Below are 25,447 nucleotides of genomic sequence, written 5' to 3'. Positions count from 1 at the left end.
CTCCATGCCAGCAGGCTGCATCAGCCAGGTCAAAAGTTGAAATGCAGCATGTTACTCATCCAGCAAAGGCACAGTGTCTGTCAGGAAGGAGCTAGCAGAGGAGCCCCGGTGCTTATCAGCAAATCCGTGCTGCAATGAGAAGTGTTGTGAGTGCACTCAGGCTGTAGCTCCTCGACTGCAGAGATACCAGCTGGAGCATCTCAGGAACCCTGCAATATAACTCCCTCTTTGCTTTGTACCTCTGTACTGGTGGAACATGCCCCAGACTACTAGTAAAGCTCTTAATCAACATACAAATCCTACAAAGCTTGTGCAAACCCTTGTGAGCATGTGAACACCAGCTTACGAAACAGACAGGGAAGAAGGGCTTTCTTTCCCAAACCAAACCGTTTAGCCATTCATAAAAGCTGAAAACACAGACATGAGTTCTACTGAGAAAGAGATAAAGACCACGCGTAGAGGTGCTGCTGGGCTGTACTGGGAGGAGGGTCGCGGAGGAAAGGCAGGCTCTGAATACACACTCCTTTTGCAAAGTAAGCTCTCTGTATTCATCCGAGAATGACTGCAGTACAGGGTTCATCTGGTATAAATAAAGTACAAAATTTTACAATGTCTTAATTATTATTTTAACAAAAATACTAAAAACGGAGTAAAAACTGAAACCAAAGTGGGAAGGGAGACTAATAGCCACAAGGGATCTCCATAAACGTTTGTAGAAATCAGATAGTAAAAACACTTTATCTGTACAATAAAACCATCCTCCTGGCATCTCCCTGCGAGACGGGCAGCAGCAGCACGGGGGGCACAGGCCCAGGGACAGAGGTGGGGGGCAGCCCCCGTTTGTGGGCCAGGCTGAAGAGGCTGTATGCAGTCCACAGTGATGTCTCCCCTCCTGGGTCAGGCTGAAGTTCCCCAGATCAGTAGCGTCCAAAGGGGTTGTTGTTCTGCTGTGTCTGTGTATCTGTGAGGGTCAAGACAGAGTTAGGCAGTCACAAAGTCTGGTTCAAAAAAGAGATCCCTCTCCCCACATGACCAGCCCAGTATGAGGAGTGTGTCGCTGCCGGTGAGAAGAAAAATATAACCTTTATGGCGCTCCCTGCTCTGCTCATTTGTCTGAGCCTTTAGGCAGCAGCACAGTCAGGACCCCACATTCTTTGAGGAAGAAACAGATATGTGCCAGTCCCGATTCTGAAGCTCCTCCAGAGGAGATCTCTCCATCCCTCATGGCGGAATTGTGCACCATAACAAAGCCCTGACAGGTGGCAGCAAGCTGGGAGGATGGGTTTATGGATAAATTATTTCTGATTTTGAAAGAAAATCAGCCCTGTAAGATTGTGCAACACCTGCAGCCACACAAGCTGCTCAGACAGCTTGTGTCAAACACTCATCCTGAAGCACACACAGAAAGCAGAGTTAGTGAAGGTTTCAGAGACAACTATCCTGGCTCCCTGTCAGTATCTCAGTACAAATGAAGAACATGCCCAAAGGACTTCCAGATAGCACAAAAAGGGTAGGAAACACGGTGAAGTTACATTCAAGAACCTCATGAACGTCCAGACAGCTGGGACTGAAGTTTTGCGATGTACAGTGCTCACAGTATACCTGGGTACCATCCAATTAATAATAAAACTCTGCAGTTTTTCTCCTGAAGCCCCATCAGCATGCTTGACCTTAAGTCACACTAAGCAGAAGGGATCAGTGTAGCCTGGCCACCCTGCTCTCCTTCTCAGCTCTGCTGGACCATACAACATCCAGGGACACCCTAGAGCCTAACACAGTCTGTCCTGTGCCCAAAGTATTCTTGTCCCCCTCCTACAGGCTGTTCTTGATTTATGTCCTGCTTTCCACTCCATCTCAGGCGCTACAAATAAGAACTCCAGATGGTTCCTAGTGGAACCCAATGAGGAAGCATGGAAGCTACACGGTGACACATGGCTGCCTCGGACCCACGCACCTGTTCCATATAAAACAGCCCCGTTTGCTGTACAGACAAGATACAAAAATATGGCTATTCTGCTATATTCAGATTCTTATATGAGGTCTTCCTATACTTGAATGTCCTGGCTGAATCCTTGCACAGACTCGTGGTTTGTGAATCAGGCTAGTGGCAAACTTAGCACATTAGAACTTCTGGTTTGGCAAGGTTTTTTTTTGGTTACAAGAACTAAGAATTTTCCATCAGGGAACAAGTATAACCAAAACTTCCAAGCCCACACTCCACACGTTATTACATCTAGTACAGTGTCACACTGAATGCACTGCAAAAAATACTGTGCAGTCCATTTTCTGGACATTTTTATGGCAGAAAAGCCAGTGAGGTGACAGTAGAACAGTGGGCCATTCAGAAGGGAACAGCACAGACACTGGGTTCTGTTTCTAGATCCCCCAGCCAGTATTTCCATGGAGACTATAAGAACATAGTGCCAGGCTGAACACCAGTTGTGCCATGCCCATCTGTGACAGCAGCCACAGAAGCCCACAGGACACCGCAAACACAGCAGGTGTGCAGCAACACTTCCCAGAGTACCCTCCCTGCCTCCAGGAAGCCTTGCCCTGATGGCAACACAAGCACAGCATCTCAGGGTCAGCCATCAAGTGAGTGTCCCAGGATTACAGCTTCCCTGTGTCCCTCTGAGGACATCTGCAGCAGAGGAAACACCTCTGGATGCTTGAAAGCTGCAGACTGGATCCTTTTTGGAAAGCTGCATGGCAGCCCCAAAAAAGCTCAGCTCCCTCCTCCCTCTGCAGGCAGCAGAAGGAAGGCCTGGAAGGTTGCTCGCAAGCTCGCAAACACTGCCTGCCCTGCTGCTGTGCCCCCTTGGGCCAGAAGCTCCAAATCCTGATGCCGCCTCCCTGCCAGCATCATTTATGGCCTCAGTCTGGCTTGGCCTTGCTTCTCTACACCAGGGTACCTGCAATAGAAAATGGGGGTGAGGAGACTAGGGACAGGATCAAGAACACTAAGGCTTACTGGAAAGCTGCTGTTGAAGCTGTCGAACCAGAGCAGCTGTTTGCTGCTGCTGCTGTGTCTGCTGAAGGCCCTGGCGCTGGAACTGCAAAGAGAGAAACATTATTATAGCCACACCACCTGGCTGGCAAACTCGGCATTCGCACAAGCCCTGGGAAGCACAGGGGAGGGAGAAGGAGGAGATGCGGGTGGAACACCGTTCAGTCTGTGCTGGATTATCACATCCCTCTGCCTCCAAGAGAACACTCACAATGGGCTGCTGGGGGGGAAGAGCCTGCATCCCCAGCCCCGGTGGCTGGCCCTGCGCCTGTGGCTGAGGCACTGTGGAGACCTGGGGCTGCTGCTGGGGCTGTGGCTGTGGCGGCTGCGGCGGCTGCGGCTGCTGCTGCTGCTGTTGTTGTTGCTGCTGCTGCTGTTGCTGCTGTTGCTGCTGCTGTTGCTGCTGTGAAAAGAGAAGGGAGCATCTGTGAACTGTCTGGGCAATGCACACAGCAACAGGGCACAGGAAGGGCTGGAGGAGGAATGATGTTCCATGCAATAACATGCTCTACTACATCATTTTCCTTACAGGTATCAAAATCACCCGAATTTCACCAGGACCCTTCCCCACGCTGAGAAATGGCAAGAAATACAGTGACAGTAAGAAAGTTTGTCTGCAAGATGAGGTATCAACAGATCACAGGAGGAGAACTAGAAGTCTACTGGTCAGCTGGGGAATGACTGGGAGCAAACAAGATACAAGGATAGAAAACAACTAAGAGCTACCTCAAGAATTTGTCTGGTTCATCTCTTGCCTCCTCATTAAGATTAGCAATACAAACTTCACTATTTGCCTGACCTGTTCTCAAAATGTTTCCACAGGTAGCAACAGAGCTCCTAAAACCTCCCTACATCATCCACTCCAGGTCAGAGTCACTCAACTATTGGAGTTTTCCCTAATCTCTACCCTGAATCTCATACATTATGATTTACGGTCATTTCTTGTCCTACAGCCAAGGGACAAGAACAGATATGGTTTTTTGGCTTTTTGAAGACAAAAAATTTGGAGACTTATCTCACCTCTTGTCTCTGCCTCTCTATCTCAACACCCAGCTATTTCAGCCTTTCCTTCTCAGTCACATTCCCCAGCTCTTTGATTGTCTTGCTGCCATTCTCTGCCACTCATGCCAGCTGGTGTTGCACTTCAGTAAAAGGATGAGGATAAAACTGGGTGCAGTGCTCCAACCTAGATGTTGACAGAACTAGTCATGTTGAAAATATTCAGCGTGTTGAATCTGGAGTCAGAATATACCCACAAATATAATGTTTTTTTCATTTCTCCTAATTTTCAGACATTTCTCCCATGTGCCAATGTAGTTTTGAACTCTCTAGATCAACAGAAAAATTTCTAGCAGAAACAGAAAACTACTAACGGTGTTAGAAAACAAACAATACGGTGATGTTAGCTAGAGTTCTGATCACTGACTCAAAAGGGTAAGGTTCAAGCCTTGAATAAACTCAGAAAACAGACAAAAGTACAATCAGGAGAAGGGTCAGAATCTTATGAGAGTAGCTTAGATAAACCTGACCTGTGGAAGCTGCAAGTGCTCCCTAAGAATACGTTGGGTTGACCAAAGAGAAAGAGCCAGTAAACAACAGGATACAGTGGACAACAGTAATTGGATACAAGACCCAGTCACAAACACGCTGAGGCTGAGATCAAGGATTCAACCCAAAGGGAATGAGTTTCTAGAACAGCCTCCAAACTTCCATCTCAAACCAGTTTGGCCACTTAGGTTCTTGAAATTGACAGTATGACCTGGGTACACAAGAAAGCAGAAGACTGACTAAAGGAGCCAGGATACCTCTCTCAATTTCATGTCCTACCTTCTTCCACCGCTGACTACCAACCCACACAAGACAAACCAAAAGGTGAACCCTCGTTTCCACAAGCCACTGCAACCCAACGGTCAACTGAAGTACCAGGAGTCTGTTCTGCATCAGGAACGCCTCTGCTAATGCAGCAGGAGTGACAGTAACAGGGGAGATTTGGGGCACTCCACTTTTTTTTAAAGCAACCAAGCAAGGTCAGCTAAAAGCTGAAGGTACATAGGAAGTTACGGAGGTAGGAGAAGTGCTAGCAATTTGTCTAAGGCATGTTCTTTTTCTGAGTGATGGAGAATGCTAAAAGAAACCAAGTGAATAGTCAGGGGTTGCTTCTCATCAAAAGGACTAAAAGCTGCTGACCATGCTACAGGCAGTCTCTTGTCCACTGCAAGACAGCAATTCTCAAATATTGCTGACTGCAGCTCTTTGCAGGAACCGCTGTCTCGCTCAGGTCCCTCAGAACACAAAGCCTCAGCACTCAGTGCCACAAAGTCTTCTCATATTCTACAGGTTTGCTAGGCCTTGTCATAAGGTATGCAATTCACCAATATATCCAAACTACTTCTGTTTTTCTGTGTCAATGTCTGTAACTCCAAAAATGTATCAATATTTGTATATCATCTAAATATTTAATATTCATAAGACCATAATATAAATCCATATAATACTCATGTTTGTTGACACACACCTGTGAACTTCTTCAAACTTAGAGAGTTGGGTCTATCAGCTTACTTTGGATCAGTTTTTCACAATCCGCTATGAAATGCAGAGTTACATGGACTGATTCACACCAGATTTCCTGCCACTGGAAACCACAACTGACACTTACTTTGATCTTCTGAAAATGCAGATATGTCCCTAAAAATGATCTTGTAAGGAACAAGTCTACCTGCTCTCATGTGGGCAGGGGGATTTTCATTTTGTTTCTAGTTTCTGCAGCACTTTTAGGACAGCCAACTTTCTGCACAATTGTCTGGGCTCAGCTGGAGCAGGAAGAGGTGGGCTGCAGGCCACAAGAAGAATAAACAGACTTTTACTGATCCCAGCTTCCCTTTACCTCCTGCTGGGTGACTGGCAAAAGGCGGCACAGCAGCAGGTGTCTCCCTCAGGAGTGGCCAGCTCTGAGGAAAAGAGCTGCCCAGCAAATTATTGCAGACAGCCCCCAACAGAGTTGACAACCTTCCTGGCAAAGAGGGGCAGAGCAGAGTGGTGCTGATACAGAGGTAAGCAGCACTGGGCAAACCTCCTCCAGCTCCAGCAGTTGTCTTGTCAGCAACCACTCACCCTCAGCATCTGCTGCTGCTGTTGCTGCTGCTGCCTCAGGTACTGCTGCTGCTGCTGGTCAGGCAGTATCTGGCTGGGTCGAATTCCTGAGGGGACTCCTTGGGGACCCAAATGGTTCATCCCACTCATCATGGGGGCTTGCTGTATTGACTGGTGTGGAAACCTGCAAGAGAGAAAGACAAGCTCATGGAGTAAAAGACTCAAGGGCAGCCAGCTTCTTTAATCCAAGCACATTCAAGGCTAGGCTGGACGGGGCTCTGAGAAACCTGATCTGGTTGAAGATGTCCCTGCTCATTGCAGGACGGTTGGACTAGATGAGCTTTGAAGGTCCCTTCCAACCCTAACTATTCTATGATCCTATGAAACACAACTTCTGCCATCAACAAGACAGACAGGCTGACCAGCCCCTTGCAATCCATGTTGCTCCTCTGCAGAAAGGTGAAGGACACCAGTGCCTCTCAAGGGTTTCATCCAACCTGTTTTTTCTAGAAGCTCTAAGTAACAGTCCTCAGCCCGCTGTTCTGTATGGTTTTCCTGCTGGATTTATGACTGCTCACGAGCAGTGGAAATCCCAGATCTAGCCCTCAGATGGTGATCTGGTGGTTAGATTTAAAACCAAACCCATGACTTTCCAAGGCCATTTTCCTCATACTTTACAATTCCTTCTTTCTCTGGCTGGTAACACTGTCTCCTGCCCACAATTAGCATCTCCAAATTTTGTCTCTCTCTTTCTTCCCAGGACTGAAAGCTGGATAAAGACATTCCCTTGAGGGTCTGAAGGACTTGGATGCTGTATAACATAGCACAGAGAACAGGCTTTTCAGAGATTGCTATTAGGGTCATCTGAGTAGAGTGGGGAAGCCTCTGATGAAATACAGCTTATTAACACCCATAGGGTGGGAGGTACCTCTGTGTGTTGCCCAAGGTGTGCCCATAGCCGGGGGCCTGCTGGTGTACATAGCCGCTTGGTCTCTGCTGCATCTGTCTAACAGGATCCACCAGGGCAGGATTAGAGCTAGGGTGGGAATTCTGGTAGGGCTGGCCAGAGTAGGTAGGAGGTACCATTGTGCCTGACTGGGAGGGATGTTGCTGAAGGCCTATGTGGGAGACGTAAGGGGTATAACCCTGAAATGAAAGAAAAAACCTTTATCAGTCACGAAGTAAGGTACAAAAGAGAATCTGGAACACGGGACATCAGCCTCCTGCAAATACTGTCACAAGGCTGCTCAGCTCTGGGATTCAGGTTCATGCTGCCCAGTAAATGAGTGAGAAGAGCCAAGATAACTCAGGATTTAGCAGCAGAAATGAAGATGCCGCCCGGTGCTGGAGCCAGATTCCAATCTTATCTGCAGTCACGGCCACTCACCTGGGAGGGCTGCAGTGTTCCATAGGATGGGGTGGGAGCCATCTGGCGCACGGGCTGCTGTCCCATTATGCCTTGGCCCTGCTGGAAAGCAACAGAGAAACACTTTTTTCAACATCTCCAAAGGACAGTATGCTTCTTCTCTCTTCCCAGCAGTTCCCACCAAACCAGACAAGTAGCTTCACTGCTAAACCTACAAGGCAGCTGCATAGCACGCAGATGACAACAACTTCTGCCTCACCCTGACTTGGGACAAATAGGCCACTAACATCCCCAACACCCACAGCCAGGATATGCCCCTCTCACTGCTCAACAGCCACAGATGCCCCAGTGCACCTCAGTGACAGCCCCCACCAACTGCTGGCAACGTGGGCCCACAAAGCAGTTAGCAAACACAGTGCTGCACCAGAAGAACAGATACAAGAGACAGCATCTTTCCAGGACAGAAACACAGACAAGACTGTAGAGTTCTGGCTAGAAGGGACAGCCCCAGCAAACAGCTTGGGCTTATGTAGTGTGGGTCCAACAAGAGGAAGAGCGCAGCTCTGACTTACCAGCTTTGCCTGAAGCTGCTGCCTCAGTATCTGTCCCTGGGAGACGGGAGGCTGCTGTCTGTACACTGTTGGCTTGTAGGATGGGTCGATGCCCATCATGCTCCCCATCCCAGGAGGCAGCACACCGCTGTAGGGAGGACGACTCTGAACAAGTTTCCCCAGTGGCATGCGTACAGGTCTGTAGGATGTATCCAGGCGAGGGCCACCTGCAAGAGGAAGAGAAACAGGCTGACTAGTCACATGCTACTGCTGAGCCTGGTAGCTCCAGAATGACTGTTGATAACTGATAACATATGACAGGCAAAAGGGGAAAGTGTAGGCACCTGAATAGGACCATCTCACAGAAGGGATCCTTAGGGGTTCCCAAAGAGGTGCCATATTCTCACTTCTCTTTGTGCACCTACCTGCTGGAAGAGGCTGGTTCTGGGCATAGAGACCCACTGGCGACTGCCCATATGCCAGCCTTGACATAGTGCTTCCCGGCTGGTGATGCAAGAGATCCGTAGGCATATTAACTCCATATGAAACCCCTCGGCTAGGGCCCAACACAAAATCCTGCAAAGACAACGGGTAAGAAAGATCAATGTGCACTGGGAATTCATGAAAGTATGAAGACTATGATAGGGTTGCACAGTCCACAGCAGGAAGCCTGGGATGCTGAGCTGGGCAGCCTCCCTCCCTCCCTCCTATCAAGTATTAATAAAATGTTTGCCCTGCCCCAGGCTAGAGAACGCAGAATAGAGCTCCAGCACTCACAGCTGGGAGGAAACACATTCCACCTTCACCATTACACCACTCCCAGGTTCCTCAGGAAGACTCAAGGGAGTGCTTTGTGACTAGGAGGGGCAGACATCGGAAGTCTATAGCTGTTGGGTAGCAAATTACCTCAGTTTTGTTGGAAGATTGGTTGCGTTTCTTGGTTTTGCTCTGTTTCTTCTTGCGTTCTTCAGTAGCAGTGGCAGGATTGGAGCTTGTTTTATCAGCCTTTGCTGGTTCTGCAGCTTTCTTCTCTGTCTCTAAAGCCACGGGTGTAGGAGGCTCTTCCTCTTCAGGGGGCAGTGGCAACGGCTCCAGGTAGTAACTGCGGGGCTTGGGTTTCAAGTGTGTGTGGTACAGAAGAAGCCTCTGCTGCTCCTCAAATCTAGACACCTTGCGATCCACCCGGACTGTCCCAAACCATCCCCAGGAGAGGGGGGCTGAGTGCTTTAAGCCCTCAAACAGATCCCAAGGGGAAATCTTCTGCTTTGTAGAGACCTGCAAACCCTTTAAAGCAAAAGAAATAACAACATCCAAGTCCCTGTTGTTTCCCCTGTGAGGGTACAGACATCTTTGTACTTTCTTCAAGCTCATGTCCCAGTAGACAGTCTGAGCCCTTACTAGTGGTCCTTGCTCTTCCCTGTGGGAAAACTGTAACTTCTAAAGGTCTTCATCAACAACTGCCTGTCTCCTTCATCCCATCTCTGCCAGTCTTCTGCACACTGGCACTGCCCGGTAACTCGCGAGACAGGGATTATGTGTTTCTCTTTATCCTTTATATAGCCATAAGTACAAAACAAACTTTATAAGTTCTCAGGCCATAAGAGCATATATTGTCAAGCATTAACACTCAGCTTTGCCGTTTTTAGACATGGTTATGTGCCAGCTTGTCTGTGTGCAGCCAGCTTCTTCAAGCTCAGCAGGCAACAAGGCACTGCATACAGATGCCTCCCAAGCTGTGTAGACTCAAGGCATCAGAGGACAAGGTGACACCTGCACTCCATAGCTATGATGCAGACAAAAAAGCTTCACTTACCTCCTTCTTGAAGATGGAGTCAAATCCCGCTATTTTATTGCCTTTGGTATCAATGAGGGATCCCTGAGGTTCACAGGTGATGACATCTCGGGTCTGCTTGGGAAGCGGCAGTAGCTGTCGCACCTTCTCTAGGCTGTCAGATTGCCGGTCCCCCAGCTCTTTCTGCACAAGTGGAATAGAGAAGACTTGAAGATTCCCTCAGGAAAAATAATCCAAAGGCCACCTGTGCCTCTTCTGGTGTCAACCTCCACCCCTGCATTAACTCTCACGTTTGCATCCTTCAGCCCTACAGAACCACTGGGGCCACCCTCACTACTTCATCTAAACAGCAACACCAGGACAAGTACCATTCGTGAGACACAGGTAAATCTGCATAGCTGCACAACCACAACACAGCATAGCACACACTCCTCCCCACACAGGGTCTGGTGTCCCTCACCCTGAGTTTCTTGACAAGATTCATGTATGCCCGCTTGTTCTCCTCCATGCTGCCCTGAGAAATGCTGGACATATCAGCAGCCAGGGTGCCGTTGATGAGAACACTCAGCATGTCCAACACGGTGGTGAAGAGCTCACTGTTGGTCAGAGCAGAAAAGTCAAAGTCACCTGAGAAGCAGATACAAAGCCTCTGCCACCATAGTAACAGCAAACACTATTAGATGGCTAAGAGTACTGCCTACAGTGACAAGTGCCAAGAGCTCTTCAGACCAACCTCCCACACTAATCCTTCTTTTGCTTATACACCACATGGTGTTCACATTTGAGTCAAGTGGAGTATCACGGATTAAGACTGGCCTCCTGTCTATCCATTCAGCTTCTCCAAGAAGCAGGTCCAGACTCAGCCCTCTCCTGCTTATCTCTCTGCACTTGGAAAGCCAGGTTTGCACCAAATACTAGGACCTAGGTTGTAGGCTGCTATTCCTCCACAGTCTCCTTTGGCTGTCACAGTATATCTGACAGGTCGTCTAGAGAGACAGCTAGCTCACATGAGAAAAGAGGCCATGCTAACAACTGCCTCCCTCGGGAAGTGTATGGATCAGAAGTCAGCCAGAACGTTACTTGTTTGACTGCATGTCCACAGTGCCACTGCTGATGATGTCCAGGAGAAGCACAGCCCATTCAGTCGTCTGCTGTGTACTGCGTTGAACGGTGTCAAACATTCCCCCCACCTGGCAGAGAAAAGTAATTTAGTCACAAGGACACCATGAAGAAACACTGAAAGTGAGAAAGTAGACTAAACCAGAGCAACTCCTATGCTACAGCAACTCCTGCTGAGAGCTGAAGGAGACTGCAGTCAGCAGGATAAACCTCAGGTGCAAGCAGTAGTGGTGTGGACTGCAAAAGCACTGAAATGGGAAGGCACATCTCCAAAACAGAGACCAAGGCTGTGGATTTCATCTTGGCGAAACAGAGCAAGGGAGTCTTTCCATGCACCCTATCCCACTCAGAGCTCAGGATTAGAAGGAGCTCAAGCGCCTCTCCTAGCTCCTTGCCTCAGGACATATATAGCAGTGTGTGTGTTCCAAAAAAAGGAAAAAAGGCAGGTAACTCTTCACCCCATATGGTTAAGCTCTTTTCTGCAACTGCTCACCAAATTCAGTCGTAGTTTCAGGGCCTCATGCATCAGCTGCTTGGCTTTGCAGTCATCTTGGTACTGATCTTCCCGCCAATTTGTAACAATCTAAGAAATTTAGAAGATAAGACAGACCTCACAACCTGTATGCAGAAGGTTATAGAGGGCAGATTGTACTGCCCACTGTCCAGTGACTCAGAGAGAGTCAACTCAAGCACCCTATACCAACCAGGATAAGATCTTCGCCTTATTGAGCATAGAATCAGACAGACAACATCACTGAGGACATGCCCAATAGCCTGCTTGCTGGAGGAGCGAGGTCTTGAGCAAAGTGAAGGCAGAAGCAAGACACCTACCTGCTGGACTTGACTGTACAGAGAGGTGAGGAGGCCTTCCCGCTGCTCATCCTGTCCTTTCAAGCATGTTAACACCAGTGACAGAAATGGCTGCTGGCTCAGCAGAGACATGCTGCAGAGAGAACAGAAATGGAGCAACACTGCTGGGCTGGAGCATCAGCACGGCCACCATCACCTGCCCTTTTCCCAGGACTCACCTTTTCTGCTTCTGGCGGTCCCGCTCTTTGCGGGATGATGACCCCAGATGTTGTCCTTTCTCCAGTTCTTCTCCAGCAGCTTTCAGCACATGGCCCTGCACTGATGTTGGAAGCTTGGCAATCAGAGGGGCCACCAGCCACACTCCTGATCTCTCCAGGGAGCTGTGACAACACAGGAGAGAAGAGCAGTTTGCAAACCAACCTGTGATTCAGATTTGTCTACAGAGCAGCTGCATGCAAGCACTACACCTACCTGAGGATGGGTTTGGATTTGTTGCTGGCAGGTGTAGCACTTGCTGAGCTACTGATGTTGTTGACTCCGTTGCCAGCAGAGCTAGCAGAGCTGGTCTCTGCTGACTGCTGGAATACCTCAATGGTGGCCTTGGCTATATTTTCTAACAAGGAGTTCATCTCCTGGAGAAAAGGAAGAAAAGGTAAGTCATTCTCTGAGAGCACCCACTGACAGGCCTGCACATTTCAACACAACTCAGTACAAACCCAGTTTGCCAACTTCCCCACAGCTGCTGCTCTTCAGGTCTCAGCCTCATTGCATCCTTCTCATGCTTGGCTTTCACAGACCCAACTCCCTCTTTGTTTACTTTCTCTCTGTTCGCACTTCTGCCAGGTCACCTTCCCACAACCGCACAAGCAACCACTTCCACACTGGCACCACATGTCCCCGTACAGTCCCTCTGAGCAGAAACTCACGTTATTTGCCGTTTGCTTAATCATGAGCTGCAGCTCCAGTGAGGACTGCCTCATGGTCCACTGGTCCAGATTCTGCAACACATGCACACATATTTCATATGAGTCCTTATCTCAATTCAATCAACGTCAACCCAGACCCACAGCTCCCATCATAACAGGGGCCTCAGAGGGCTCCATTCTGGACAACCCTACTTTAATGCTACATTAGGCAATTACTAGGACTCTCGGAGTCTGACAGGAGCCTGCACCTGTAAGATGCGTTTAATCCTCTGCCGTTGAGGATTTTCTCCTTCTTCATTGTCCAGCAGCCGATGTGGGTAACAAATCAGCTGCATCAGCCTCTGGGCCTGTGTGCTGCTCAGGACAGGGTCCTGCAAGTCATTGCTGTCTTCGCAGAGGGACTTCAGACACCGCTCACCTACCCACTCCTGCAAGACCAAGGCACAGTCAGCACAGTCAAACTAATTGTCTGATTCTAAAACAGTGCCCCTGCTTTCAATCTCAGAGAGATGCAGGGAACACATCAAACTCATAAAAGCCTTATTAGTACACAGTTATGCCTGATAATCATTTCTCTTCATGAACTGTACTATCTTGATTCAGCAGGCATCAGGCAATCACAACAGAGGAAACATCAACTTTGACAAGTCAGCAGTGGCAAAACACAGTAGCTGGTATTTCTTCTAATAAAATATTGGTACAATTTAACAGTTCACAGTCACTGCCGTGCCCAGGTTCCATCAACACTACAGTTTGGGCTCAAAAGATCAGAAGGGATTGCTTAAAATTATTTGGTCTGTTTCCTGCACAACAAAACCTTGGAGCTATCCTAAATTAAATAATTCAGGGCTGCAGCTAAGGCTAAACTAGATCATGTCTTAAGGAAAAGCACACCCCTTAATTCTCAAATAGTGATGAAAAAGACACTGCCATCCTTAGAAAAAAACAATGACTTCTCAAAGCCTTGAAGGTGAAACAACTGACTGGACACAAGCCACAAATTATGAGAAGAAGGAAGACAGAAAACTGTTACTGTCAGCCTCTCAATTTCAGTTGGTGGTCCCCAAATGTATGATAATAATGAAGGCAGCAGTTTCCAAAACAAACATGAGGTAGGCACTTCTTCACACAATTTACAGTTAAACTGCAGCATTCATTACAGCCAGATTTTTTCATGTCGAAAACCAATTAGGCTAATTCATTAAATTAAAGTCTATAGAGGACTGCTATATAAGCACTTCTGCAGATGCAGAGCAAGCCTGGTCAGAGAATTCTTCCACTGAGAAGTGACAGCTAGAGGAGAAGAGATGAGGATCCAGTTTGTGAAGCGCAGGTGCTGGTGCTAAGCCTAGAGAGCTGGGAACAGCCCCTCTCAGCAGCAGACACCTCTCTAAACATGAAGTAGAGCATAAAGATTAGAAAGGCTAAATCTCTGTTTTGAAACCACAGCCTAGATCTCCAGCTTCATCTCAGATGAAGTTTCTACTTTGCCAATACATGTGATCTGGTGATTTCTCCAATGCCTATTGAATTTCTCCCCTTCAGTGGTGCTACAACCATAATCTCTTGAAACTTCCTCATACAGCTAACATGCACATCCTTGGGAAGATCCTTTTTATCACCTGCTCAGCTTCCTACAAGAATTCAGACTTCATCTCTCATGAACTTTATTAGTATAATCGCACAAATAAGTATGACATCAACTACCACCTTCAGGCTTGAGGGACTCCTAGCCTCTGTGTGCAACATTTCTTTACAAAACAGCCACCTCTGCAGGCTTTGTACAACTGAAACAGAGCTCCTCATCTGCCACTTCACAGGAGAGCACTAAGGACACATTTTCCAAGCACTAAGGAAAACTCCACCATCCCAATCACTATATTCAGGTTAGCACCTTAGATTCAAACCTCCCTCTTGGTTCCCATTGTGATTTATCACAGCTCTATGAAATTAAACTTTTCAAAGGCCAGTCACAATCACATTTATTAAACAAACTAAAGGGCATAACAGCAATTATGTCATAATCATTTGCACCTAAGAAACCTTTAACTTGATTCTATAATCTGTTTCTTTTCCCACACCCTCATGATGAAGTCTATCATAAAATACACACCTGAATATGAGATGCAACATTTTTTGAGTTTGAGAGATCACAACCTATAGTTTAAGGCATTCCACAGACATTTCACAGAATTGATAGTGTGAGCTCTGCAGTGTCCACCACTTACAGTGGAGGTGCTAATATAAAATACATCATTTTACTAGCCCTTTAGAGCTGCAGGAACCCTGCAAGAGCTTTGGCACAATTTGGTGGTATTCACTGGTGTCTATTGGAATGCTCACTCCTACATAACCAGTGCTGCCAGCAACTGGTATGAGTAGTGATACCTGACACTGCTACTCCCTCTTGTACAGACATACACATTCTACCCACTGTGAGTCCTTCCTACACAGAGTAGGACCAGGAAGGGAATATCTGCTTCCGTCAATGCTGTAGTCAGGGCTCAGTAACACCAAGTATGTTGAATTTATGCTTGTCAATAGGTGGCTCCAATTCTTCTTTAGTAGGCTGGTAACGTTGCTATATAGCAAGCCAATTAATCAACAACAGCATCACAAAGCATGAGGACAAAACAGCACTAATGTGTTGTGTTTACACATTAGGAATACAGAATACAGGTTTCAAATTGTAACACTGCATCTTTCCTGCTAACAGAATAAATTTGCAGCAAAGGCCAAGGACACCCTTCAACACCCATTTTCATACAGTAGTGGTAACAGCCACTCCACTCTGAATAAATACCTTATTAGCCAGGTTTCAGTTCCTCAAATGTCAAATTTTCCACAAAGGAACAGAAACACTGACTCTGTAAGATTAGGCTACGCAAAAGATTTTTGTTGTTGCTCTTTTAATTAACAAAACGGGACTGCAAAGCCCAGGGTACATTAGCAGCCTAGCTGCAAGCAACACCTCAGCTGCACACTGAAAAGCACCATTTGTCACTTCAACAGGCTGTCTTTCTCATAGTTATCTTCCTTGCTCCCAGCACATATCTCAGCAAACCACTCCCAGAACTCCCCTCCTGAGACAGGAGCCCTGTGCTGTTGCCAAAGCAAAGGGGCTATGCAGTCCCTGCATACCGCAACACCTAATTCTTGTCAACTGTTTGCCTATATTTTGTTTATGGTGAGCAATCCTGAGCGCCATCACGTGGCAGAACCATGGCAGGTTCTTCACTGATCTTTCAAAGAAATACCTGCCAAACCCAACCTGCAGAAAGTCATATGGGATACATCTGTCTGTAGAAGGGACAGGGACAAACCTAGAGATGGGAGAGACTCACCTGTTGACATATACTCCTTAGTACATACTTGGCATAAATATCCAAGCTAGCTGTTTCTACAGTTACTACTCGACCGCCAGCCTTCCTGGTGCCCAGCTCATCATCCATGAGGTCATCGACACCTCCAGGGTGAGAAAAGCCAGAGCCTTTCAGTTCTGCATCTCCTACAAGCAAAGCATGGGTGTCACTTGATCATCAATGCTAAACCCAAAGCCTGACCCACAAAACATCCTGAGCTTTTGCAAAGTCTCTCTGTGATCAACAATCGCTCTGCAGCTAATAGATATGAAGGGCTTTAGACAAGCCACAGACCCACCAAAACAGAGCTCCTCTAGCCTTCTGTACAGGCAACACATGCACCACAGTGTCTTTTCCCACCCTCCTGAAAAACATTCTTACGGTTCAGGCTCACACAGGTACGCACCCAGGACAAACACAGCCTTCAGCACTGCAAAGACGGCTCCATCCACAATTCGATTCTGGGAAGCTGCCAGCAAGTGACGGTCACAGGAAGAGCGGATTCCCACCGTGGGTTTGTCTGCAAAGAGGACAACGGGGAAAGGCAACAGCCAGCAAGAAAGAAAGGCACAGGCTCCAGAGCTGCCTGAATTATGTGCCAGCCAGTACCATAGAATCCAGCTCAGAGAATCCTGAGGTTATTCCTTCTCCCAGCAGTAACATGGGATCAATTTAATTAAGTTTCAGTAAGCATAATGTCAGTCACACTGTGACAACTGAACCATGAAACACAAGTGGGGAGCAGTGCCTGCGTCATGAACTCCAAGCTCCAACAGTACCGTAACCTAGAGTACAGGCTGGGTTTAGAGATCTGAGCTATCAGGATACTGATGAGGAGCCAAGAACAGAGCTTCCTGGACTGTTTCCATCACCAGAAAAAAAGAGAGTGCTGTAGAATAGCAGCTTCTGGCACCAAGTTAAGAGGCTATGCACAGCTCTAGACATAAAAAAGAGAAGTGATCATTACTCTAATGGCTTAGTGACTGCAAGGCCACCTCTACTGGCTGGTTTCCTGCCTCCAAGGGCCTCCTCCCCAACACGCCTGCCTACCATGGAGTGACATAAATGGAAGGATATTGTTCTTTGTCTGCTGCAGAAAGCAGTGTCTCAGGCTTTGCCTGCTTTATTCAAAGCAAGCAGGTCATGATCTCTAATCATAGGGTCTAGGATATCTTTTCTTGAGGTGCAAGAGCCTCAGTACTTTCACAATAAAGAAAGGCTCTACTTTCATTCACTTACTGCCATCTTGCTGGCATGGGTTCAGCTGCGGAGTCTTAAACAGATGGAGTAAAATCCGGCAGGTCAGACGTGCTCCTGGTTCCGAGTCCTGTTCACTGCAGGCTATGTAAAGAGAACAGTCAACTGAGATTTCTTAAGCACTGGGCCAGCTGACTTTCAATCCAAAAGCTATTCACAGTGCACTGCCCTGGAGCAGCCAGTTGAGAAGCTGCAGCAGCCTTATTGTATTTACAAATACGGAACATGTGCCACAATTAACATGCGAGTGAGTAAATCCATCAGTATTATCCCCAATGACATGCACAGCACTCTGCCTGCTCCATCTTCCCAGCTCCATCCTGTCAGTCTGGGTGCTGCAGTCCCCAGAGCATGAGGAAGGCTGGTGGCAGAGTCAAGGCAGAGTGACCCAGGCACTGTAGGCCAAACCGGTCGGCTGGCTGCTCTACCCAAAATGCTAAACTGAACTGTATCAGCAGTGGGAGGTGTACTGCTGGAGTTCAGAGCTGTGTACAGTGGTCAGACAGGGTGGCCAATAACATCTCTTTGTGCTTATTTCAGCTTGCACACAAACTCCAGAGAGCAAGACACTGAAAAACCTTAGCACAACCAGTTTTTGATAGAAACCAAAAGGACATAAACTTTCTAAAGCAAAATGTTCAGTTCTCAAGTACCATACCATAAAAGAAGTGTCGGACACACGTTTCATAACTATGGGGTTCACAAATTGTCTATTAAAGCACAGGCCTTTGGGCCAGAACTGAGACTAAGACCAGCTTTCTGCCAGGACGCACTTACCAGCATTGAGGAGTGAGGGGATGGCAGCACAGCGAATCAGGTCCTCCAGCAGCAAGCACTGCCGGGCAATGAGAATGGCAACAAAGGTGGCCAAGGAATCATGGAAAGATAAGTCACTGACCTGGAAGAGAGGAGATCAGCTAGTGATCACAACAGCCTCTGCCTCATTCCCTGTCAGCAACTCCTCAGCTTGCCTAGGAGCTGGGGGGTAGAAGGGCCCATAATCCCAGGTCAATGTCCATGATCAGCCCAGGCTGCAACAAACACCAAAAGGTAACCCCAGGACTCAAAGCATCTCCCCTGTCCTCAAAAGACAAAGCCTCTGCCCTCTCCCAAGGGATCCCTCCACTCCTGCTTCAATTCCTTTTCCCCTTTTGAATGTTTGCACTTGCATCAACATTGCAGAGGAGATCATTGAAGCCACAGGTCCCATTATTGGAGGAACAGCACAAAGCTTTGAGCACACCCAGCCACTCGGCGCTTAGAGACTTGCAGTAGCCAGTTAGCTCAGCACACAGGATAGCAATGTCGTTCACCCTGTTAAATAAATAATGAAAAAAGCAGAGGGTCACCTTTGCTACTCATGCATGCCATCATGTCAGTGATTCTCTAAGGGACCCCAGCCTTGGCTCCTTCTTCCTCACACCCCAAGACAGCCAAGGAATGGCTGCTGGCTTTCTTACCCTCACCTAAAAACTTTACTATCTCAGTAGAACCATGAAAGTTCTGGCTCTCACCTGTCCGGATCATGGTGTCCCACACACACGTGCATAAGTGCATTACAGACAAAACTGTAGCGGTTAGCTGGGTTTTCATTAAGGCTCTTGCCCAAGTTGGTGTATGTAAAGTTATGTGCAGATGGATTTTCAATGGTGTCAATCATGAACTCTGGTTCCCACAGCATGTTGGAGTCAGATGGCTCAACATTGCAGTAGATTGTGTTCTTCACCTTGGAGCAGAAGTCACTAAACAGGACAGGAAAGAGATATTAGGAACACAAAAAATTAAGCTCCTACTGAACTCTGATACAAACAAAGCAATCCTGTGCAAGACAAGCCCTCCCTGTGCAAGAATATGTGGAAACTCAAGATCACTGTGTACCAACAAGCACTCTCTCAAAACAGTGAAGATGGTTCTTTGCTGTGGAAGCAGCTGGAAGTTACCCATGCGCTCAGTGAACACAGCATGTGAAAGGCTGTTCCGGGTCAGGTTGGGGAAACACCTCACTCAGGCCTCAGTGTCAGAACAGCTGATGCCCAGAGAAGAGTTTGAGAGCAAGGCAGGCACATGGCAATACTGCTCCCGCAACCCAACTCTGCTGCAGCTTATGGCTCACAGATTTTCAGAGTTAAAGATAATGCTCTCCTCAACAGATTTTCCTGCTGCAGATTTGTCCACCTGCTTTTTGCATCCAGTAGATTTTTGACATTCACAATGTGGAATGAGTTCCAAGTTAACTATCAGAACTAAGAAGTTTATTCTTTTGTTCTGAACCTACCATTTGTTATTTTCTATTCATTCCTTTTTGCACTTGTATTATAAGACATATGGAACATTCAGTTTATTTTTCATATCAACCAGAACTTTACAAACTTCTATCATTCCCCCTCAGTCCTTCTCTTCTGTGAGGCGGAGATTCAGTTCCTCACAAGTCATTCTAAATCTCTGGTCTTCTATCCACTCACCCTCCTTTGGGCCCAACTCCACTGCATGTCTTTTGTAGTCTGTTGCCCCAAATCACAAGGCACAGTTGTACCACAACTGAAATGGTGGCCTAATGATGCTCTCTGGTCTGTTCTCCATTCCTTCCCAAACATTACATAATATTTAATTTGCTTTTTGACTGTTACTGAACACTATGATGACATTTTCAATTATGTATCTCTTACAGCTCAAGGATCCTTTATCCAAACCAGTAGCATATATGCATCACTACACAGAGTTTGGAAGGGAACGAGGACAATCCTATGTGCATTACTTTGTTTAACAACACTAAACTTCATCTGCCAGTTTATCCCCTAGTCACCATCACTGCGCCCTACTACAACCATCTGCAGCCAACTTCTATTGTCATATGCTGAATAATGGTTATATGAAAAGTTTTGCTATCATCACTCATGCAACTTCCCATGTGTAGAACACCACAAGCACTAGCAGAGTCCTATGGGACTCCTCAGGGAGGGATCATCCTCAAAATACAAACTCCTTCCCACTCCTTGTCTCCATCTCAAAACTATTGTTTGCCTGCTAGAGGATGTTTCCTTCTTTGTGTGGCCAGTTATGTTAAAGCCTTGCTGAACAACTTTTGGCAATTCAGTTAGACTAATATCAGGTTTTGCATTTCCATACGTGTGTTGACCCCTTCAAAGAGCTTCAATGCACCTGTGACCACCTCTTGCTCTCAGTCCAGAGAGAGACTTCAAAGGCTCTCAGCATCCAGGATATAGACAGTTGACACAACAGCACAAGCCACTGTCACAGCCGTGCAATGGGGTAACACCGAGGGTTAGACATCCCTATGGCACACCTGCACTGGGAGTGCTAATGGGGAGCAGGGGTTGCGAGAGAGGACACCGTGAAGCACTGCACTGGGAAACTGGGTTGTCAGGAGAATTACCCCTTCATGGGATCCTGTGAGCAAAACGCCAGGGAGATCTGTGGGCCCCACCTCTAGGCTGCAAAGGAAGGAGCTCCACAGGGAGCTGGTGTGGGGACAGTTCCCAAGAGAAGAACTGCAAAGGGCAGAAGGCCACAGAGCAAAATAAGCCCACAGGAAAGAGCCTGGAGGCAACATCAGCAGAGCAGAACCTAAGAGCCAACAGAGGCAGATAAGGAGTGCAAAGTAGCACAGGAACAAACCCAGAACCAAGCAGAGCAAGTTCAGAAGCACTCCAAGGATTAGGGAGCTGAGCATAAGCAGAGAACATTTAGGATGAACTGGTCAGTCATCAGAGTTTGGTAGGAACAGACCTCTCCTGTCCTCTAGGAGTGGGGTAAGAACAGAACTGTAGAGGTGCAGAGGATGACCAAAGGCAATTTACCCAAACCAACTTGACAATCTAAAAGTCAGGATTATACACTGGGTCATTACTGCCTGTAAAACAGGAACTACTCCCAAGGCTTCAGTTCCCCATTGAGAGGATCTAAGGGACAATCCTGTCAAACAAGATCATAAGCAAAGCTTAAGCCAAGGTGCTACACTGGTCAGCACCCACTGCATCCCACCTGCCTCAGACTCACCTAAAGAGCTCCCCAAATTTACTTTTGAGGTGACTGCAGGAGGTATACAGGTCGTAGAGATAGGCCAGGATACAGCGCTCTGCTGAGGAGCCATCTGAGCGGTTCATGCCATGTTTCACTACCCCACACAAACTGTATAGAGACAAAAAAATGTTGCAGCAACACAAAAAATAAAATCTGAAGGAATAACCTCATTATATAGGTATCTTTCTGAGTTCACAGCAACAGTGTTCCCTGGGTAACATACCCTGTACCCTGCAAATTCTGTGAGCTGAACCCTCAGGCAAAAAGTTGCTGCCTTTTAGGAAGGACAGATATATCCTTACCCCCTACAAGCCCCCACAAGATATGTTGCTTCCTTCCACACAGTGAGGGGAAGATTCCCTTACCCTTCGAAGACCTGAGCCATCTGGTCCTGGTTCAATATAAGGCAGGAGTGATAGTGCCGCAGCACAGCCACGATGCACAGGCACAAGCTGGTGGTGTAGCTGCCAACAAGGTCGGAGGATTTCAACAGTAGTTCTGCCTCCACCACGCTCAGTTCATTCAGCAACTGCACCCAATGACAGAAAAACCCTTCAACAGCCACAGGGGTAAGGTATGGTCAGAAATGGAGCAGGCACACCACACCCACTGCCTATAGGACCTGCCAGAAAAGGGACTGGCAGACACTCTCTGCCTAGAGATATAGCCCTGGAATAGTTGGCACCCCATACTTAGGCACAATGTCTCACTCAGTACAAGGGGCTGTCAGTGCTTTGGTAACAGAGGGCAACTGGGACATGGGCACAGACAGTAGCAGTAGTTTGGTAATTCTGTCCTGCAAAAATCTCACTTGGCTCTCATTTTAAGGCTAACAGCCTCAATTCCATCAGCAACCACGACACCTGGCACAGGCTGCAGAAACCGCAACAGGATTTTAGCAGGACCCAGAAGGCAGCCTGCGCTGCCGTGTGCCAAGGATCCTTCAAGGTGAGCGAGGAGGGAGAGCTGCCAGAGACAGACGATCCCCTTCACACTCTGAACAAGGCCTTGCTGCAGCCAGAGCCAGAGATGCAATGCAAGTCCTTTGGAAATAACCCTGAAGCCTTTGGAAGAACAATCCTCAGAGCAGAACATGTAAGACTACCTGCCACAAACTCTTCCTAATAGCTGCAACCCAGGAGCACAGCAATGACCATCTAATCTGACCACCTCCATGACACAGGCCAGAGGGTCACCAATGATCCCAGGAGCAGCCCAGCTATCGCAGCACAGATCTGCTGCTGTTCAGGCTGACAAACGCCGCCCCCCTCCAAGAAGCATTAAGACCACACTGTGCTTACCTGGATGGCAAAGTCAATAAGACCACTGATATTGAGTGAATACTCCATTAAGTCAAATATGAACTGCACGTGCTGTACCAGAGGCAGGTGGTACGACATTCCCAAGGCAAAGCTGGTGATCTGTTCCAAGACATTGCGAGATACCTGCAAATGCAAGACAACACACAGTACTATCTTCACACACAGTACTATCTTCCTGTGCAGAAGTCCCTCAGCAGGTCCATCTCTCTTTCTCTCCAGGAAGCTGCTCTCGGTAATGCAAAGGGACATAGTCAGGGCCAAAGAAGGACAGTAGTCTTTAAAGTTTCATACCTGAGATGTGACTTGGTGTTGATCAAAGTGAGAAAGGTGCTGGAACTTTGCAAAGATATCTTCTGCTGTTGGGAATGCTTCTGGCTTGCTCTTTTTCCTCTTTTGGCCTTCCTCTCCACCTACCAAAGTTGGGAGGATCAGAAAACAGTATTAGGCTATCTTCCTCATGAGAGGAGGACTAGACATCAGAGACATCAGCCATCAGCACGTGCCAGTCCCTCAGCAAGACCAGTCCCTGTCACGCAGCACAGCCAAAAAGTCGGAGTCCCAGACCTTAAGCTGATAAGGACCATCTTGAATTCAAAACAGCAAATTGCCAAGGAAGGAATTCTCAACTTGAGAATGACAGCACGGTTAGCACCTAGTTTATACCAAGTAAAGATTTGAAGGCGAAAATACTTTCCTGATTCAGAGATACATTGACTCCCTGATGCGAACAGATGTTTTGGATTTGAGATGTTCAGCCTCAAATTTCTTTGTCAGGGCACCTCATCTTTTAAAGAATCATCTTGCTATCACATTTCAAGTTGCCTTTCAGAAATCAGACTAAGAGAGAAAATAAATTGTAGCCAGACTCTCAGCTAATGGAAATCAGAGGCTCTCTATTGACTTTGACACAGCTATCCAAATTTCCCATCCTATGCACTTAGCATGTGCCCCAAGTATATGGTATGCTACATTTAATCAAGGTCTTTGTCGAATATGCATAGGCAAAGTCCTCTTTGCTTCTTGTGCAAGGATCTGGATACAAGAACTACATAAAGGAAATTTGAAAAGCTGAAGTTTTGGCCAGGGTCTGGCTCTGAACCTGATATAACTAAATTGTCTTCTGAAGACAAGTCCAATTTAACAGGTATTGTGAGCAGAAATCCAATTGTCTTACTTGCTGGTTAGTATATTTGGGAACAGAGCACCATTCCAGACTCTCAGTGACTGATACAGCTTACCAGGCACTGTAAATTATATAAAATCCTTTCACTGTGAGACTCTAGACAAAGGAGCCAGTCAACTGGAATGATGTTCTTGCTACAGAAAGGATTGGCTCAAGCTCTACTAACCTGTCTCTGCAGTGCTCTTTCTGTTTAAGACTTTTAGAATGTCTTTGGTTATTTTCTTGATCGTATGGCGAGCATCGTCCCGTTGTTTTCCAACCCCAAAAAGAACTACCAAGCGCTGGTTACACTCATGACTGCAGGACTCCTCCTGGGGAACCAAAAGAGGCAACTGCATTAGCAACTATGAGCCTGGATGCTTTAATCTTGTTGCACACCTGAATCTCTTAAAGGAAAAAGGAAAGCTTCATCCCAGAAGTTGGTTGAGTAAGCAAGGAGACTTCTTAAGTACATCACCTCCTGCAGTAGTGTGGGAAAACATGACTGCTCCTTACCCACCTAGAGCAGTACTGCAGGGCAACACAGCAACCCCACAACCAGAGCACAAGGCAGCAAAAGGAAAACGGTTATGAGCAGGTCTCGTACCTGAGGAATAGGAAAGTGTGTTGCATACTGGATGTGCCGAGGCTGGTCATACAGGGATGCTAGCATTCCTTCCACAGACTTATCCTTCAGCAGAGGCTTTGCTTCCTTTTCAGGATCTGGTTTCTCAGGGGAAGGGCTGGCTTTAGATTCACAATGCATTGGAGGAGAAAACATCTAGGGAGACATAAGAAGAAGAAAAAGCAGTTAGGAAGCATGGCCATGCAACGGTGAAGATTGGTGAAGGAAGGTACACCTGCTCAGGAGAAGGAAGAAGGAGGGCTGGAGAAACACCCAGTTCTTAGGGCAATGACCAAGGCAATGGGCTAAGATACTATTCCCATTTTTGCTTCTGGTTCATGTTGTATATTGAGTTAAAAACAACAGGAAATAAATAACCATGACTTAGGATTTTGGGAACACATAACCACCACACAATCACAGCACATAACACCTGCCTAACACATACCTTGAAAGGCCAGAAATGGCTAGATGTATGTAGGTACTCAGAGATTTTTCAGCCACCACAAGTTATTTTTATTACTAAGTGCTTCGTTCAAAGCATTCTGTAAATATGAACTATGCCCTCAAATATTACAAAGAACTGTAAAACTGAAGAAGTACAGAAGGTCACACAGTTCAAAGATAGCAGACCCGTGTTTTCTCCCAGGCGACCAAGAAAACCTCTGCCAACAGCAACTGGTCACTCCTAGTCCCCTGGTGCTATCATGGTCATCCATTTCCTATCCACTTCCAAGCAGCCCACTTCCTACTGTGCCCAAACAGCAGGCTGGCAGTGGCCAGAGCGTAAGAGACCCAGGAATGACTGGGCCTCACTTGACTCTGATGGACCCCAACCAGCATAAACAGGTTATATGGATCTTTTTACAGTGTTAGCTGCCTTACAGCCCAGCCACTTCCAGCATGCTGCTTCTACAGCAGAGAGGGAGCACATGCACAAAAGCAAGGTATGTGCTGTCCCTGGTCCCACTACAACAAACCTACTTACTGAGTAGCAAGTAGAAAGCACAGGAACAT

At 47.2% G+C, this 25,447-nt stretch overlaps 1 protein-coding gene across 2 annotated transcripts in view; it reads right to left on the bottom strand.

The window, feature by feature from the left end:
- Window positions 1–575: 575 nt before the first annotated feature.
- MED12 (mediator complex subunit 12) overlaps window positions 576–25,447 on the bottom strand; it is a 37,090-nt gene continuing 12,218 nt past the window's right edge. Inside the window, exons 15-44 of one of the 2 annotated variants that reach the window (XM_080352690.1) lie at window positions 24,413–24,586; window positions 23,993–24,137; window positions 22,935–23,053; window positions 22,623–22,766; window positions 21,687–21,850; window positions 21,298–21,429; window positions 18,795–19,022; window positions 18,450–18,594; window positions 18,058–18,178; window positions 17,263–17,364; window positions 16,430–16,543; window positions 16,006–16,169; window positions 12,910–13,089; window positions 12,662–12,733; window positions 12,207–12,367; window positions 11,954–12,115; window positions 11,757–11,868; window positions 11,419–11,508; window positions 10,887–10,996; window positions 10,267–10,402; window positions 9,828–9,989; window positions 8,921–9,298; window positions 8,440–8,590; window positions 8,036–8,241; window positions 7,485–7,565; window positions 7,026–7,243; window positions 6,119–6,281; window positions 3,219–3,410; window positions 2,972–3,053; window positions 576–961 (exon numbers count right to left, since the gene is read on the bottom strand). In XM_080352690.1, the coding sequence (XP_080208816.1) occupies window positions 918–961; window positions 2,972–3,053; window positions 3,219–3,410; window positions 6,119–6,281; window positions 7,026–7,243; window positions 7,485–7,565; window positions 8,036–8,241; window positions 8,440–8,590; window positions 8,921–9,298; window positions 9,828–9,989; window positions 10,267–10,402; window positions 10,887–10,996; window positions 11,419–11,508; window positions 11,757–11,868; window positions 11,954–12,115; window positions 12,207–12,367; window positions 12,662–12,733; window positions 12,910–13,089; window positions 16,006–16,169; window positions 16,430–16,543; window positions 17,263–17,364; window positions 18,058–18,178; window positions 18,450–18,594; window positions 18,795–19,022; window positions 21,298–21,429; window positions 21,687–21,850; window positions 22,623–22,766; window positions 22,935–23,053; window positions 23,993–24,137; window positions 24,413–24,586 (4,452 nt within the window). In that variant the 3' untranslated portion in view covers window positions 576–917. The remainder of the gene's footprint in view (window positions 962–2,971; window positions 3,054–3,218; window positions 3,411–6,118; window positions 6,282–7,025; window positions 7,244–7,484; window positions 7,566–8,035; window positions 8,242–8,439; window positions 8,591–8,920; window positions 9,299–9,827; window positions 9,990–10,266; window positions 10,403–10,886; window positions 10,997–11,418; window positions 11,509–11,756; window positions 11,869–11,953; window positions 12,116–12,206; window positions 12,368–12,661; window positions 12,734–12,909; window positions 13,090–16,005; window positions 16,170–16,429; window positions 16,544–17,262; window positions 17,365–18,057; window positions 18,179–18,449; window positions 18,595–18,794; window positions 19,023–21,297; window positions 21,430–21,686; window positions 21,851–22,622; window positions 22,767–22,934; window positions 23,054–23,992; window positions 24,138–24,412; window positions 24,587–25,447) is intronic. The other variant, XM_080352691.1, reaches the window with a different exon arrangement.

This window comes from Nesoenas mayeri (assembly GCF_963082525.1).
Source record: "Nesoenas mayeri genome assembly, chromosome: 13".
NCBI classification, from domain to species: domain Eukaryota; kingdom Metazoa; phylum Chordata; class Aves; order Columbiformes; family Columbidae; genus Nesoenas; species Nesoenas mayeri.
This window is presented reverse-complemented; position numbering and strand designations above follow the sequence as displayed.